The sequence below is a fragment of the Clavispora lusitaniae genome (assembly GCF_014636115.1).
Source record: "Clavispora lusitaniae strain FDAARGOS_655 chromosome Unknown tig00000038_pilon, whole genome shotgun sequence".
In the NCBI taxonomy this organism is placed as follows: Eukaryota; Fungi; Ascomycota; class Pichiomycetes; order Serinales; family Metschnikowiaceae; genus Clavispora; species Clavispora lusitaniae.
In genome coordinates, this window is record NW_027093976.1 from 1685170 (window position 1) to 1702512 (window position 17343).

The 17343-nt window shown below is 42.5% G+C and overlaps 7 protein-coding genes across 7 annotated transcripts; 5 read left to right on the plus strand and 2 right to left on the minus strand. All coding sequences in view use genetic code 12, as the record gives it.

Annotated features, from left to right (window-relative positions):
- Positions 1–81: 81 nt before the first annotated feature.
- FOB63_001903 (ERMES complex Ca(2+)-binding regulatory GTPase) lies at positions 82–2058 on the plus strand (the record flags this gene model as incomplete). The annotated part of the gene is made up of 1 exon (XM_002617961.2): positions 82–2058. One exon carries the CDS (start codon positions 82–84, stop codon positions 2056–2058), a length of 1977 nt encoding a protein of 658 aa, XP_002618007.2.
- A 66-nt stretch (positions 2059–2124) lies between these two features.
- Positions 2125–2730, plus strand: RRS1 (Rrs1p; the record flags this gene model as incomplete). Its single annotated transcript, XM_002617960.2, has 1 exon — positions 2125–2730. One exon carries the CDS (start codon positions 2125–2127, stop codon positions 2728–2730), a length of 606 nt encoding a protein of 201 aa, XP_002618006.1.
- A 518-nt stretch (positions 2731–3248) lies between these two features.
- Positions 3249–3908, plus strand: FOB63_001905 (uncharacterized protein; the record flags this gene model as incomplete). Its single annotated transcript, XM_066102197.1, has 4 exons — positions 3249–3293; positions 3358–3441; positions 3497–3807; positions 3902–3908. The coding sequence occupies 4 exons, from the start codon at positions 3249–3251 to the stop codon at positions 3906–3908; spliced, it is 447 nt and encodes a 148-aa protein (XP_065958491.1).
- A 1232-nt stretch (positions 3909–5140) lies between these two features.
- Positions 5141–9022, plus strand: FOB63_001906 (uncharacterized protein; the record flags this gene model as incomplete). Its single annotated transcript, XM_002617958.2, has 1 exon — positions 5141–9022. One exon carries the CDS (start codon positions 5141–5143, stop codon positions 9020–9022), a length of 3882 nt encoding a protein of 1293 aa, XP_002618004.2.
- A 101-nt stretch (positions 9023–9123) lies between these two features.
- On the minus strand, positions 9124–13541 carry SIN3 (transcriptional regulator; the record flags this gene model as incomplete). Its single annotated transcript, XM_002617957.2, has 2 exons — positions 9124–13378; positions 13483–13541. The coding sequence occupies 2 exons, from the start codon at positions 13539–13541 to the stop codon at positions 9124–9126; spliced, it is 4314 nt and encodes a 1437-aa protein (XP_002618003.2).
- Positions 13542–14313: 772 nt separating this feature from the next.
- RPB11 (DNA-directed RNA polymerase II core subunit) lies at positions 14314–14739 on the plus strand (the record flags this gene model as incomplete). Its single annotated transcript, XM_066102198.1, has 2 exons — positions 14314–14366; positions 14424–14739. The coding sequence occupies 2 exons, from the start codon at positions 14314–14316 to the stop codon at positions 14737–14739; spliced, it is 369 nt and encodes a 122-aa protein (XP_065958492.1).
- A 153-nt stretch (positions 14740–14892) lies between these two features.
- Positions 14893–16995, minus strand: CDC5 (polo kinase; the record flags this gene model as incomplete). Its single annotated transcript, XM_002617956.2, has 1 exon — positions 14893–16995. The coding sequence occupies one exon, from the start codon at positions 16993–16995 to the stop codon at positions 14893–14895; it is 2103 nt and encodes a 700-aa protein (XP_002618002.1).
- Positions 16996–17343: the final 348 nt, after the last annotated feature.

Sequence of the window (17343 nt, forward strand, 5' to 3'; positions counted from 1 at the left end):
TACTTCGGCATTCGATTGCGTGAAAAACCAAGCTCGTCGACTAATCCTTTCTATCAACTTCGCGCACAACGTTTCATCCACATGTCGCTTCGAATTGTCATTTGCGGCGATGAAGCCGTGGGCAAATCTTCGCTCGTAGCAACTTTTGCCAAAGAGGAGTTTGTTTCTAGCATCCAGGGTGTCGTTCCTCCAGTGACTATTGCCAAACAAGATTACAGTGCTTTAAGTGACTACCAGTCCGATGTTGAATCGGACATAGAAAAGCTGTACCGCCAGCGGATTTCGAAAAACCTTCCAGATGCCACGATCATAATCGATACACTGGCATCAGATCACGCTGGTCTCCAACGGGAATTGAAACAGGCCGATGTGATTTTACTCGTATATCTGGACCACTATACTTACGAACGTATCTCACTCTACTGGATGCCCATGTTTCGAGCGCTGGGCGTCAACTTACCAGTAATTGTATGCGCCAACAAGTGTGATTCCGAAAAAAATGGCGGTCCAACATTCAAGCAGCAGACTTCTGAGGAGTTTGTCCCCCTTATCAATGAATTCAAAGAGATTGAAGCATGTATTCGGTGCAGTGCCAAGGATAACAGCAATGTTGTGGAAGCTTTTTATTTATGCCAACGCGCTGTAACGCATCCGATTGCACCGATTTTTGATTCGAAAGAAGGGAACTTAAAGCCTGCTGCTGTAGATGCTCTCAAGCGGATCTTTTTCCTCTGTGACAAGGACCAAGACGGCTTTCTCAATTACAAAGAGTTTTCTGATTTGCACTTCAAGTGCTTTGGAACTTCTGCGGCAGAGGAGGATTACATAAACATTGTAAGCAAAGTCAATGAAGTAATTCTACCCGAGGCCAATGATCCGCAGTACATTTCGGAGAACAGTTTCATAATCCTCAATAAGATGTACGCTGAACAAGGACGACATGAGTCCATATGGGGAATCTTGCGGGCATTCCACTATACAAATTCCCTTTCTTTGAATGACAAGTTCTTGTATCCTCATCTCGACGTTCACCCAAACTCGAGTGTCGAACTAAGCCCTACGGGATACCGGTTTTTGGTTGACTTGTTTTTGAAATTCGATAAAGACAATGACGGTGGTCTTAATGACGAGGAACTTGCTAATTTGTTTCTTCCCACACCTGGAATCCCAAAACTTTGGCAGGAATCACAGTTTCCGTCGTCCATTGTGCGCAACGAAGAAGGATACGTCTCACTTCAAGGCTGGCTTGCCCAATGGAATTTGACGACATTTTTGGACCACCGCACAACCCTTGAGTATTTAGCATTTCTTGGGTTTGATGAGGAAAGTTCTGTTAAGGCTCTCCGTGTGACAAAACCAAGGAAGATTCGCCAAAAGCAGGGTAAACAATACCGTGGGGCTGTGAATGACCGCAATGTGTTCAACTGCTTTGTATTGGGCGCCCCAAAATCCGGAAAGACTTCTCTTCTCGAGCTGTTTATTTCTGGTTCTTACAGCGAGGTGTACCTGCCAACGATTAAGCCTCGTATTTGCGTGAAAGATATCGAACTCCGTGGCGGTAAACAGTGCTACTTGATCTTGGAGGAATTGGGGGAACTTGAACCTGCCATACTCGAAAACAAGCAAAGGCTTGACCTGTGCGATGTCATTTGCTACACCTACGATTCTTCGGATCCTAGTCTGTTCCAATACTTGGTGGAACTTCGACAAAAATACAGCAAGATGTTGGATGACGTGCCATCGATTTTTGTGGCGTTAAAAGCTGACCTCGACAAGCAAGAACAGCGGGCCGATGTACAGCCGGAAAACTACACACGAGACCTTTTTTTGAGCTCGCCTCTCCACATTTCCAATGCATGGACTACGTCATTACACGAGTTGTTCATACAACTTGTAGACGCTGCTAAGACACCTAGCGCCGCAACTCCAGGGCTAGAAACACAAACAGACTCTGCCGATTTAGAAAATCTCAAACATTTTTTAGTGACAGGGGGCGCCGTCGGAGTGATGGCTATTTTCTCAGTCTTTATATGGCGAGGACTTCGGCTGGCAAAATGAGGGGTGCACGCCCGCAAAGAAGGGCATTTTTTCTGCGATGCGCATCTATCATTTTCTCCACCAGACATGTCTGAACAGAAATTCAAGCCCGTGACTGTGAACAAGCCGATCCCTAATACCTTCGACTTGGGAAACTTGGCTACCTTTGATCCGAACCCTTTGGACAATGCAAAGTTGAAAGATCCGGAACAGAAGGAAGCGTATTTGGCCTCCGTCACAAGAGACAACCTTCAACTTCTTATTAACCAGGTTTTGTCCTTGCCTATCCAGACTACTACAGACACTCATGGCTCATCGACAGGCCAAGATTCTACCATGACCCTCATACGCTTACCAGAACCATCCACACCTTTGCCTAGAGAAAAGAGCATTCCAAAGGACAAGCCGCTCACCAAATGGGAGCAGTTTGCTGCTAAGAAGGGAATCAAAGCCAAGGCTAAGGATGGTAAGTTGGTTTATGATGAGGCGACAGGAGAATGGGTTCCAAAGTGGGGCTACAAAGGAAAGAACAAGGCTCTTGATGACCAATGGTTGGTTGAGTTGGACGATAAGGTGAAGGGTACCCCAGATGAATTGATTGACCCAAGAAAGCTTAGTCGTATGGAGAGAAAAAAGTTGGTGAAGAAGAATGAGGCGCAACACAAGAGAAACTTGAGAAACCAGCTGGCATGAGAGCAGGCACAACTGCCAGAGTGTATCATAGAATAGCATAAAGAACATTTGGATACTGTTGTAGGTACAGCTTTCTGGCTAGACACTCCACGGATGAAAGCAGTCTGTCGACCAGGCGTTTTGATATAAAGATATAATGCCTAACACAAAGTGAATCTTGCAGATACGTGAAGACGTCGCCCTTTCAGTGTTAACGAGGAGTCTGCAATAGATTGACTAAAGCTGCATCGGGATGCAAAAGTGATATTCTTGATGTATAGGGATAGATCTACAGTTGACTGCCCGTTTTGGATATCACATACGTATGCCACTCTAACTCGCACAAAAAGTCTATCCACATAAAGTAGCTGAAGACAGAAGCTCTCAAAATCCTGATAGGGTATTTCTTTACTTTTTTGACAACAACTTGTAGTATCGAAAACATGGAGGTGGTGGTCGTCTAGACTTTCGACCATAGCCTGCATAACATGTATATTTTCCCCAAGAGCGTCGATAACACTTGAGTACTCTTCATCGAAATGAGCGAATCTTATGATCCAAAACAGTACATGCCTATGATAGATGTATGTATGAGGACCACCGTATAGAAATAACCCATTCTAACATTATAGGCTATACTCACCGCAGCAGATCTCGAAAAGATCACTGTCAAGCGCATTCGGAACGCTCTTCTGGAGCTTTTTGCAATTGACTTACTTCCACATAAGGTACGTTTCTGACAATTGATATCGGCAATACGGAGAACCCAAATACTAACTTTTCAAAGAAAGAGATGAATGATCTCATTTTGGAGCGCTATTACAAATTTTTAGACCAACAAAAAAGCCCCAAAAACACTGATGCGAAGACTAAAGAGGAGATAGAAAAACTGGACGAGCTAATGGCAATCCAACTACTGAAATCCGATTTACGTGGGCCAGTAACTCGTCGAAAAACTCCCGCCAAAACAGCATCAAAGGTTGTGAAAAAGAAAGTCAAAAGAACACCTAATACAGCTTTCAATGCGGAACACACGCTTTCACCACAGCTCCAACTGGTTCTAGGAGGTTCTCGTATGAGTAGACCACAGGTGGTCAAGCAATTATGGGTATACATCAAAGCAAACGGTCTTCAGGACCCGGCAGACAAGCGGAAAGTGAAGTGTGATGAAAAATTGCAAGCGGTATTTAAGAAACTGACAGTCGGTATGTTTGAGATGAATAAGCTTTTAGGAAAGCATCTATTTAAGGACGACGAAATAGTAGGAAAACGGAATGATTACGTGGTTTCGCTGGAAAGTGAGGACATAAGTGATAGAGAGCAGGGGAGTGAGAAGGACAGAAAAAGTGAGAAGGAGATTGAAAGTGACGAAGATGAAATGAGTGAAGTGGAAGACTGAACTGGAAAAGTCGACATAAAGCAATGGATTGCGGCGGCTATTCAGGGTATTTAAAAGATGATAATGGTGGAAGCATCTGGTCTTGGAACTTGGAAATAATCATGCTGCTTTGGTGTACATACTAGTTCTTTTTTTGTGTTTCTTCAAGATCTTTTAAACGCCCTTTGCTTTTATTGGCTCCTGCAAAACTACAAGTGCTTCTTGAATGGGGAAACTAAGTACGGTTTTGACTGCCAAAGTGATGTTATATCAGCAGCATTGAGGTGCCTGAAACCTCGGTTCATTTGGTCAACATAATTTAAAGTTGCATTACAAGTTGATCAATATGTAAGAAGTTCCGAATACTTTCAATATTTGCTTGGACCGTCGGAGAGAATAGGTGCCACTCTTAACGGGTTGAAAGATGCTGGTTTCAGTGTGATGTACTCCTACTCAAAGTAAAAATTGCATTATTACTTGATCACCCTCTAGAATAGATTAGCCAGCACATTATCTATGCTTCAAGAAATACACCAATTGCATTTAGAAAACAACAGTGGAGTATACTGCCCTTTGCTGAGTATCGAAAGTAGAATTTGTGTCTCTTTTCAGTTCTTTAAGAGTACTTCTTCGACCGTGACTTGAAAAGGGTGCGAAAGTTAAGTAAGCTTGGCTTAGATGTATTCAACTACTCAATTTGTCCAGGGCTATGAAACCTAAAGGTTCTATCTACCAATGCCCAATAAATTCTGGTACATATGTATTTTTTCATCGATCTTGCAACCGCATCTAATCACTAGAGCTGATAAGGTGGTCCAACCATTTTCGTCTCGCGCTCCACATCTCACACACACTACCACTATCCTACAACCGGAGCACTCTCTTGACGCACACCGCACATTCATCTAAACAACCTATTTCCCGTGGTATTTACCTCACGAAAGCTAGCATATTGTCACGATTCCAGTATAAAAACACTATACTCTCTTATACAGGGCACTGTTGATCGTGACTACAACAGACGGCAATCGCTGAATATACTGTCATCTCAACATGGCAAGTACAATCCGTTCACTACGCAAGGCAGAATCGAGGACACAAAGTCTTCTTTCCACGGTGGAGGACACACAATATGATCTGGTGGATGTTGACCGGCTATACGACGCTGTTCTAAAACTTGTACTCCTCGAGTACATTTGTGAGGCCCGTTTCTATCGGCCTCGGGCTAGCACGAAGCCTCCTGAGCGACGCTCGCGTATGTCTCGTATTGATGCGGAACCTCAGCTTCCACCTCACTTTCTAGCTGATCTAAAGGCCCAACTCAATCAGGTGGCCATGAAAGGAACGGATTATGAGCCGGCTACGCGTCGACTGCTTCTTCGTTTTTACGGCGACCTTCTTGACCCGAACTTTGCTGCGGACTTCCGTCGGGCAGGATCACTTGATATGTTGGTAATGAAGTTTGTTGCTGCCGCCAATAAAGAAGTCGTTAAAGTCGGCCTGATTCCAGCAGAAGATGTCAGTGGTGTGGTGTTCCTGCAAGCGGAGCAACTACTCCGAATCATGATCCGGCTCGTCCAGCGAGAAAAGAACAGTGAAGTGTTGGAAGCAAAGCTCCACGAACATATGGCATCTCTCCAACCTTCAGCACGAACATCCTCTAGCGATCTTGCTAATGGAACGTATCCTGAACCATCATTTGCCTTGTCAGACATGGACCAATCGTATTTAAAACTACTCATGGAACTTTTCGGCGTTGACCGCAAAAAGCTTGAGTCAGACATTGCCCGCCTCAAGACGGTTGTATCCCAAAAAGCTTTGCACAAGGACATTGAGCAAGTTCTTTTCTACGTGTCCAAGGATGTAGGATGGCTCTCTCCGGGCAAGTTCGCTTCTCCTGAAGCATATCAAGCATGGAAGGAGCGTGAGACCCAGTATTGCGAGGCGCTAATGAAAAAGTGCCCAATACCACCGCCCAAGAAACTCTTGTCTCTCCCACCACCTCCAAAGGGTGACGAATTTTACGTTATACCATCGCCACTGGCAGTGCGTGCTTTCATGGTTCAACTTGGTAAACTTTGTTTGATTCAGCACAGGAAAGAACTTCAGTTTGGCTTCGAGACGCCGTCTGAGGTACTGTTATTTTCAAACAAATCAGGAGAACTCCTTTCACTCTGTGCCCGTGTGTGGCGTGTGGATTATCCGACGCGAGCTACATGTCTCTTTATTGCAGCACACTTGTCGGGTCTTCTAGTGGACCCCTTATTTGCGACCGGAACACGGGATTTGGGACCCATTGACTTGAATACCACCACAAAAGTGCTTCAGACGTGCAAGCGCTGGGTTGAAGAGGGTAAGCTTAATTGGGACGACAAACACTATTGGACACTCAAAGATCAAGATGAATGGGCAACGTATTTGGGCTATACATATAGCGAAGTCTTCCTCAGTATCAAAGACTGCCTAGGTATGTTGTTGAGCAAAACTTCAAAGCCGAAGTTCGCTCCTTACTTAATCTTTCTCGGGGAGTATGTGGAAAATGACTCTCTATTCCCAAAGGTGGAAACGGGGCTTGTCACCAAGTGGCAAAAAAGACTTAAGAAAACACTTTTGCGTGTAACAGAGACACTGTACGCTGAATGCTTGAGTGCAATTCCCAGGGACTCTACTTTAAGTATAGTGAATGTGTTAGATGCAGCGGATGTGTTAATTGAAAATATTAAGATGCTTCAAAAAAGATACAAAAGTCCTTTGCTCGGTTACTTGAATGTCAGTCACACATACGCCGATCTGGTTACAGGAATGTTCGCCTCAGATGCAAAAAATATGCTTGACCATATTGTGGCACATGTGAGGGCGAAAAATGAGTTTCTAAATTATGGTGATGCTTTGGAAGCCTACAAAACTCTTCAAGAAATTCGTTCGATCCACCAACAAGTTTCGCCATCGAAAAAGTTTGCTTTCAAAATAGAGGATTTTTTCTTTCCGTATCTTGAGGCTTGGGTGTCAGAGAGTGGAGAGAAAATCCTGTCATTTGTCAAGAATGCCATTGAAGAGGATGAATTTCAACCAATAGATCTTGACAACGATAACAAGAAGTACTCCTCATCGGTTCATGACATTTTCAGCCTCATCAAACATTATCTTGATATTTTGAAGGGTTTGAACTGGCAGAACCAATTCCATCTCGCCAAGATTTATACTACTCTAATGAAAAGTATCTGCGATTCTTGTCTTTTCTATGCTAATGAGATGTCAGATATGGTCATGAAGGATTTGGCGAATACTGAGCAGCGCTCTGACTGTGAAATTGCAACCGGGCAGAAAGGCTGGATTGCTGAAATGAAAAATATAGTTTCAAATTTCCAAAATCTGGCAGAAAAGCACGAATCAGAAAACCCCATCAACTTTTCATCCACGACGTGTGTTGGTCTTAATAACATTAGTGAAGTGTTGAAACAGTTAGCCAAATTGGAGCAATTGTTGTCCCCAGAAGACGTTTCTAATATAATGATTAAGAATGATCCAAGGTCCCGTCATTTTTATACAAGCCACGTATTTTCCATTAGAGTGGTAAAGGCTGAAAATTTGCGATCTGTTTCAGACGCATCAAACATCAGACCGTATATGACTCTTATTGATACGCTGGCGAGGCGAACAATTGCCAAGACAAGAACATTGGATTCTGAGAATCCCGAATGGGATGAAGAATTTGAAATTACCTTAGCACCTAAGGCCACCATGACATTATCAGCAACTGTATGGGAAGAAAAGTTCGGGACGCACGCTGTGTGCGGGAGAGCTCTTTTGCAATTAGAGCCTAGAAAATTCAAACACGACGGTATTGCTCAAGAGGTGTATCTTGATCTTGATTCTCAAGGAAGAGTTTTGATCGAGATTGCAGTTGAAAGTGAACGCGAAGATGCTGTCTTTGCCATGGGAAGAGCACATCGTGCATTGAGAAGAAGTGAACAGCGTATCATCAAGATGATTGTGGCCAAATTCTCAAAGTTCATTAAACATTGTTTTTCGAGATCCACATTGAAATTTGTCTGTGGTAACAGTGGGAATATCAAGCCTACTCAGGAACAGATGGATGAAGCTATGAAACCCTTGTACAATTATCTTAACATGAATTTACTGGTTTTAGCTCAATATCTTTCAAAAGAAATTTTACTTCGGGTTATGATTGAAGCATGGAATGTTGTTGTTGCAAGTGCAGATGAATTGCTTCTTCCCAAATTGACGAGCGCTAGAGTTCTACGCAACTCCACACTCGGCTACAAGAGGACGAGCGCAAGTGGTGGAAATATTAAAACCGGTTGGCAGTCTGCCGTGTCTTCGGCTGTGGCCAATGTGACAAATTCTATGAACATTTTAGGATTCGGTAAGACTTTAACCAATAATGAGATTGAAACGGTTATTTCGTGGCTTGACTTTCTCTGCATCGATTTCTTTCATAATGAAGGTAATGGGCCTCCGGTGGAGGATTTGAAGACAGAGCAATACCAATCCCTACTTTTGATTCCAGTGTACTATGATCGTGATACTTCCTTTTTGATGCAAGAAGTGGAACGACTCTCACCAGCATATCTTCGGATGCTAAGAGACAAAAATAATGTTTACATTTCGCAACATCCAGGATCTGATACAGCAACCCTTAGAAGTAGAGCAGGTTCAATCGCAAGAAGTCTGACTATCCGCGCAAACGCGACAGCCCGAGCTAGAGCAAGGGCTGAAAAAGAAGCCCGCGAGTTGCGCTCTGATCCTTTGGCCGCTCAGACGTCTGCTGAGAACATTATATTGCGTTTACTACTTGTTAAAGACGAAAAACAATTCGTCGCCAAACGGATGGAAGAGAGAGAAAGATTAGCGCATACGATAGCTACAGAGAGATTGGCTAGAGCAGTAGCTGAAGGAACTTTGTTCCGCTAATAGGATATAGTATTTTCAATTACAGTGATCATTCATTTAAGATGTCTTTTTCTGTACAAGATTAAAAATTTTTGTATTTCTAGACATAATCGATACTGTGCTTAATTGGAAGCATCTTCCATAGTGGTGTCATTGGCATCTTGCTGAATTGTCGTGTCATTATTCTCTTGAACAACAGTTGAATCAGCATCAATGGTGACATCTGGATTCGTGGATTTAATTTCAGTCGGTTTGGTATCGATGGCCATGTCAACATCACGTTTGTCTTCAGGTTCCTGACCATTTGTGACTAATGAACCTTCAGTTGCTTCGCTAGATTTAGGCACATCTGCCGCTTCAGTAGATGTTACCGCTAGATATTCATTTGCACCTTTTGTTAAGAGAGTTTGAAACTTTTGATCAAGTTTCTCCGTTGCCTCTTCGCTTAATGATGACGCCCATCCCACTTCTTTATCATTGATAAGATTCTGCAAGGCAGCAAGTTTGTCACTTTTAGTCTTTCCTTTGTCTTTCTGCTTAGTATAGACAAGAGTAGATGTAAACTCATCACTAGTTCCAGGCTCAAAGAACAAACGGAATGAATTTTCACAAACAGATACCTTCAAACCAGAGAAAACTTTTCCTTCACATTGGTCCTCGTCCACCGCTTCGATGAAAGACTTATGGAATGGCATGTTGATCTTGGAAGCAGGGACTCCTTCCGTAGGATGGTACATGACATAAGATGTAACATAGTAGTTGTACCTTTCTGTGGCATTAGCATGATCATTGATTGTCAAATCATCTAGACTGACAAATTGTATGTTCACAGAATTTTCGGACTCAGAAAACGCAATTTTGAACATGTTTTCATCATTACTCATCAATGATCTAACTTGCATACGATACAAGATTTGGTCCCTGGCGCTAGAAACAAGAGTATTCCTATCTTTCTCAAACAAAACGACCATTTCAGAGGTTTTAGAATCGGTAACCATCGTATGCATGTGCTTCACCAAAGAAAGGACAACCTTATCAATAGTGTAGCACTTGTATGCCTTATTTCTGTACCCTTGCCGTAAACTTTCTTCAAACCATTGATGCTCAATTTCACCATCCAAAAGTCGTTCTGCCAAAGATAAAACTTGCTTGTAACAATCGCTGTTTCCATCGATCAGTACACCCATGTCTTCGAGCTGATGGGAAATCAAATTCAAGTCTTTTGCAAATTGAGGAACCTTTCTAGAACGAATCTCTTTTGCAACTGCTTCGTTCATTGCCTTTACCTCTTCAAGTCTTTCATAAAGCGTTCTTAAATGACGGAAAAAGACGTAAATGGTTGTGTTGCAGAAAAAATTGAATTTATCCCTCCTGGATTCATTCCTAGTTTCACCTAAAGAATAATTAGATGACGTGGTACGGATCCAAAGCTCACCAAGCTTCTCAGCTTCTTCAGCTTCCTCTTGCTCATCCGACTCATTAGCAGGAGAATCGTCGTGATCTTCCTTCCTGGATTTGGATTGTTTTTTCAATACATCACGCAATAAATCAGGATCACGATGACGTTTCTTAGATTCAGTTGAATCACTCTTACCATTGATATCAACGTTGTGAGAAGACTCAGGACGTGGAGCGTCACTATTTTTATTGGTCCTTTCCTTCTCTCTTTTAGAAAGAGCCAGCTCAATAACATCACTTGAGATGTTAAAAAAAACACTAATAAAGTGCTTGAAAAATGAACCTAATTTTTCCCTGTCGTTGGCTGAATAATTGGAAGAATGGAAGATATAAAATTCAGAGAGCCGAATTATATCGAAGACAACATCATAATCAGTAAACTTGTAGTTCAATTGTTCTTGAGGTTTTGGAGTCAAAGGATGTACTCTCTTGTTCTGTTGTTCCACTTTTACAGTACTGATCTCACTTACCAACTGTTTGGCTGTCAACAATTTTTTATCAGCTTGCTTAAATGTCAATCCCAAATGGTCTAGAGATTTATAAAACACTTTTTGTTCCATTTCTCTCCAGACTTTGTTCCATTCTCTTTGAGCTCTCTTCCATTCCTCATCTTTTTGTTTCAACCTTTTCAACACAACTGGGACAGCAACAGCAGGATTTTCGTGTAAAGCATCGATTACTTCAAATCCCCTATCCTTGTCATAGATTTTACGGATCACCTTCTTGTATATCGTTTGAGAAGTGTGGCCCAACCCTGGAGGAAGCTTAAAGCTTGCTTTCTGTTCTGGTGTCATGTTCGCAATACGGTTAGCAATAGTCTCCAAAGTCTGGATGGTCCTTAAATTTGCTTCCATATGGTAATCAAATTCCAACCTTTCTTCCTCGATCTTGAACAATATTTCCTCATACTGATTCTTTCTGTGCGAAATGAAACCAGAATCTTCAGACGCCCATGTGGGGTGGCCAACCCATTCATCATTCAACACTTCCCAACACATTTCATCTCTACCAGAGCACGGCATATATGTCTCAACTTTTGGTAATTGTCTGTACGATGGACCATATGCTTTACACAAGGAGAGTTCTAACTGGTGCTTCTTGAAGCTAATGTCCTCGATGTGTAGAGATTTTTCCTTATACCCGACAAATTGCTTGAACCAGTTAAGCAAATCCGGGTAGTTATCGCCAAGAAATGAGTCCACTCTTTCAACCAAAGTTTCTTTGTCAATGATGTCTTGAGAGTACAAATTCAAAACCTTCAAAAACTCGTTGTAAGTTTGTTTATTCCCAACAGCCTTTTTGACTCGATCAAAGAAACCTAATTCTTCCAGCAAAGAAGATGTTGGGCCCACGGCAGACGGAGGAACAGGCTCAGGAATACCTGGAACTAAAGTAGGATTTGCCTTGGTGGAAGATTTAGCCACTGGGGCAGAGTACCCAGGGGTACCAGAGCTTTGCTTTTGTACCATGTTAGCTTGTGGAGCACCTCGAATACTAGAATACAGAGCCTCTTCGTTGTAATTGTTCTCGTATGCAAAATGTTCAGGCTTTTTAGCTAGACCATCAGACATAACTTGACCTCCCATGCCAACCTCCTGGGCACCAGGCATTTGGTACGTATTGGGGTAATGATGCTCAGGGTTTGGAACTGGAGCATTCATATTTGGTTGGAAATTTCCTAAGGGGGGTAACTGTGAAACACCGTTTCCACCATAGTATACTTGCTTTTCCGAAGGATGAACATGAGCCGGTGCTCCATGGGCATTCATTAACTCCTCATGAGTGTTTTGTTGTAAGAGAGGTTGATTACCACTGTCAGGCAAAAATTGCTTGAAGTCATTAAGAAGATCTGGCGAGTTTGCAAAAAGTTGTGTCACTTGTTCATACACTTCTCCAATAGGTTTCTGTTCGCGTTGATACGTCTGTAAAATTTCCAAAAACTGCTTGTAGATATCGGGCTGGTTGGCAAATCTAGTTTTGATTTTGTTGACGTAAGATATAGCATGATTGAATTCGATCTGTCCACCAGGTCCATGTTGCGTCTGTTCCTGTGGGTACTGATGAGGTTGCGGTTGCTCAGACCATTGCGTATAAGGATTAGTGGAGTTTCCCCCTATATTAGGCCGTGTTGATGTGCCCGTTGGAGTGGTAACGCGAATTGGGTTTGGGTTTGTGGGGTCCATTGAGCATTCGATCCTGTAGCCAGGAGGCAAGAAGGTATTGAAGCCCTGGATTAAATTTGGATGGCCGCGAAACAATGTAGATACGCGATCGATGACTCCCGGTGTGTCGATACTCTGAGACTTAAAATCCTTCATGATGTCCAAGAAGTTGTTATACACGTCTGCTTGGTTGAAAAATTGGATTTTCACCTGATCCAAGTATGATAACGCATCCTTAACATTCAATGGCCGATAAGCAGATGAAGTTGAAGAACGGTTCATAACGCCCTGAGGGATTGCTGGTGCACTTCTCTGTTCTTGGGTTTGAACACCAGGATGTCCCGGCTGTCCTTGTTGGTTTGGGCCGGGCTGTGTGTGCTGTTGCAGGTTCTGGTTCAGTTGCATAGGCAGCGCCGATAGTTGTTCCGGCTCCTTCTTCACCTCTTTCTCCGCAGACGCTTGATGTTCTTGCGAGGGAGGTATAGGCGTTTGGTGAGAAACATCCTGGTTTGTGAGCGAGTAAATAGAAGTGCTCGGCGAGTGGGAAGTGATCGTCGCGTATCCTGGGACAGAAGGAAGAGTGGTGGTGACTGGTTGCCTTCTGTCCTCAGATGTGCTAATTGAGGGGATAGTGAAAACATGGCCTGGTGAATTATTGGCGCGCGAACCCAACGCCGGAAGACTAGTAAAGGATGGGAATTGCTGAGCACCCGCCTCTAAAGTCGCCGGAGGAGGCAACACTGGTGGATTCTGGCGGCTGGAATGTTAGTGTGGCTGACAAGATGAGGATGCAACCCCCTGGCTGAAAAAAAAAAATGGAAAAAACCAAAAACACTGACAGGGGATTGTCAAAATACGTACTTAAACAGCTGGCCCAAAGGCATGCCTTGGTTCGTCCAGCGATTTTCTTGGTTGGTCATGATGAAATTCCGCTAGGGCCCAAGTCAAGTAAAGGCAGTTTGGGCGATGCAAGAAAACCAAAGGTCAAATGGAAGAAACCACAGAAGACGTGAGGAGCGATAAATGGAAAGAGGCGTACAACTTGTTTTGGATGAAAACAAGCACTTATCTTTGGATTGACGCCAACGATGGAGATTGAGACTGAAGACCAATTGACACTTTCGAGTACAGTGCGTGAGTCGGGTAACACCACGCGGGTGCTGGGTTCGTTTATGCCGGACATTTGTTCTCTTGGGCGTTGCTTCGGGTACATCAGAAAAAAGTCCCAAATAGGCTCTATACCATACACAACGACAACCTGTACGTGAAGTATCCCAGCGTTCTTGGCTTCCTCCACTTGGGAATTCTAGTGTAAAGAAATGAAGAAAACTGAAGTATAAGACAAAAATTATGACCGTAATGTGATGTTTCTTCTGTAATATAAAATTAATTGACAGGATAACGATTTACTACACACTTTTTTCTGATTTTGGTAAAATGATGCGATTCTTGGGTAATGATCAAAAATGAGAAGCATAATCAAAATATTAGCTTTGGTGAATACTAACAGGAGCAAAAGAATAAGGCGAACCGTAACTATAAGGAGTACTTTTGCTTGGTGTATTCGGATACTGTCCTCTATTGCAAGTTAAAGTGTGTCAGCAGTTCGCCTTACCCACTGCCTCCCACGCAACATGCAGTCTGCTTGTTCAAATGAAAAGAACACTTTCATCTTCTTAATCAACATCTAAAATGAACGCCCCAGACAGATTTGAATTGTTCATTTTGCCTGATGGTGTCGACAAGTATGTAATTTTACGACTCAGGTATACCGCTTTCTTTTGTTCTTGACTAACGCCCAGAATCAAAATCATCCCCGACACTAAGGTGCCAAATGCTGCTATCATCAAAATCGAGAGAGAAGACCATACGCTAGCCAACTTATTACGTGCTCAGTTGGCAAAGGATGAAAAAGTTCTCTTTGCCGCATACAAAGTCGAACACCCTTTGTTTGCCAACTTTGTGATGAGAATTCAAACGGAAGATGATTACACACCAAGAGAGGCGTTGAAAAACGCATGCTCAAGTTTGATTTCCGAGTTGGACGTTCTTAAAACGAAATTTAAGGATGAATGGGCACTTAAGTCATTGCTCAGTAATAACGACGACGATTATTAGATGTATACTAGAACAGATATTTAATGAACTACTACAACGGGTGCTTGCATGTTTTTAATTTTTCTGATCAAAAGCTTGAATCTAATAAAAGCTAGGACTTGTATTCGAAATTGGCACTACTCAGTCATTCTATTATATGGCGTATATTATTCATTAGTTGGAAATTTTGGAACGGATGGCCTGCTCGATAGTTGCAATCTTGTCCATACAATCAGGCACTTCTGTCTGCAAGAAATTTCCCTGTTCCATAACCAATATCAATGGATGCGTTTGGATTACGCGGTTAGGCGAAATATGCGTGATGGCTAACCCGTTTTTGGAGATGCATAACTTGTGGTGATCTTTGAAGTTGAATTGAAAACTTCCATTCGTTAACTCGAACATAATATAGTCGCTATTACGCGTATACCGGTGTAAGAAAACGATTTCCTTTCTTTCTTCATTTTCGCTCACCTTCGATAAGTTGCTGTTCATATACTTGGCGAAAAAGTCCACAATTTCAAGCTGGCGACGTGCTTGTGATGGAGGATGGCTCACTGAATTTTCGACGCAGGTCCAACCTTCTTTCTCATGGTGAATCAATTCCAAGAAGCGGTCGCTGTTGTGAAGTTTCAATATGGTATTTTCATCATTAAACAATACACCAATATCATCGTTGTTCATCTGATAAGAAAAGCCGTACTTGTTAGAGTAATCCACCCATTTGGAAATAAGAGTAGGGTTTTCGCACGTTGGAAGTTCTTTAACATTCAACTCTAACTTATCCTCAGAGTTGACAATGTTGTGAAGTCTTCTCATATTGTATGCGGATTCTCTGAGGCATTGGTCCAATTTTATAATGGTTTTATTAAACTGAGAGTTGAAATTAAGCTTTCGAAGAGATCTGGCTCCATTCAGACCCACAAGCGCTGCTGGAACAGAAATCTCTTGGTACTTCGAACGAGTGTCACCGGGGGATAAGGACTGTGGAAGAACAGTGCGGGGCTGGTCAGATTGTAAATCAGACTTCAATATTTCAACAGGATTCTTCAGCTTAGGAGTGTAGATACCAGCAAGAGCTTTTGCATTCGTAAAGTTGAGGGCACTTTGAGCTTTGGAAATATCGGAAACACCTGGTGGGGTTCCAGTCAAAGCTTTTTCCACTGTTTTGGACGGGAAAGCTCCCTTGAACCATGGGTAGTCTAAAATTTCATTGATGGATGGGCGGTTTAATGGATTTAAACTTAGTAAGTCTTTAATCAATGTGCGCGCTTCTTCAGAGATTGGTTTATCTGAAGGGAACAGATACTCTGTTTTTTTGATCCTCTCGTAGATCACATTAACATCTTTGGCTTGGAACGGTGGCTTTCCGACTAACAACGCATACATCATGATACCGATGGCCCAGATATCTACTTCAAAGGAATGACCAGTTGTTTTTCCTCCTAATACCTCTGGGGCGATGTAGTTGGGAGTACCACAAATAGTGTATTTTCTGGAGTCTGTCGAAGGCAACACGGAGGCCAAACCAAAATCACCAATTTTTAAATTCATGTCTGGGTCGAAGAAAATGTTGCCAAGTTTCAAGTCTCTGTGAATCACTCTACGGGAGTGTAAATACTTAACTGCACCAATAATCTGCACCATAAAGAATCGAACTTCGGATTCAGAGACTCTTTTTCTTGTTTTCAAAAGTTCCATGAGCGATTGGTTGGGGCATATCTCTAGTAAAATGTAGACATTGACGTCATCTTCGAAACAGTCAACAAAGTTGACAATGTTTGGATGCTTAAGTGACTTGTGAATTTTGATTTCCAGCAAGAGCTTAGTTTTGGTTTTTTCGTTTTTGATCAGGGCCTTGGCAACAGTCTTTGCAGCGTAGATCTTACCCGATGCATCTTTCATTTGGAAGCATCTAGCAAATCCTCCTTCGCCTAAGAAGTTACCTCTACGGTAGTCAATACCGTTTCTTGTTCTGACCACTGAAGGAGGAGTCTTGCAAAGAGCGGAAAGTTTCTCCTTCTTTTTCTTTGGTTTTTCTTGAGCACGGGGCTGTTGCTGTTGTTGTTGATAATGCTGTTGATTGTGATGGACCTGATACTGATTTTGTTGCTGGACATGATTGTCATGATACAATTGGGCATTGTGAACAGGTTGTTGGTGATAATAATCAAAATGAGGTTCTTTTCTTCTAGTAGATTTGATTGGGGTAACGCTAGCGGCACGATTGAGTTGCCCGTTGTTGAGCGGTTGCAAGGGCTGTGAACGAATGTTCATGAAAGAATGGATCAAAATTTGGAGAAGATCGAAGCGCTAAGAATTGGCTCGAAAAGGAACAGGAAGACTTTTTGGAATAGAATCACCAAGGAGAATGAAGGTGGTGAACTTTATGTTTGTGAGCTCGTTTGAATAACGAACAATGCAATAGATTTAGTTATCTCTTTTTCTATCAAAGCCAGAAAAGGTGAGGCACGGCGATCAAAAAGTATTTATATCTATTTTTGCTCGGAGACGAATTTGGTAATTGCAGAGTAGTTCCCTTTCGTCAAAAAAGAATACAAAGAAACGATCGGTGTGAGAGACTGAAAAATTGTATGGGCTAAACGGTTTGGCTCTAGTTTAATG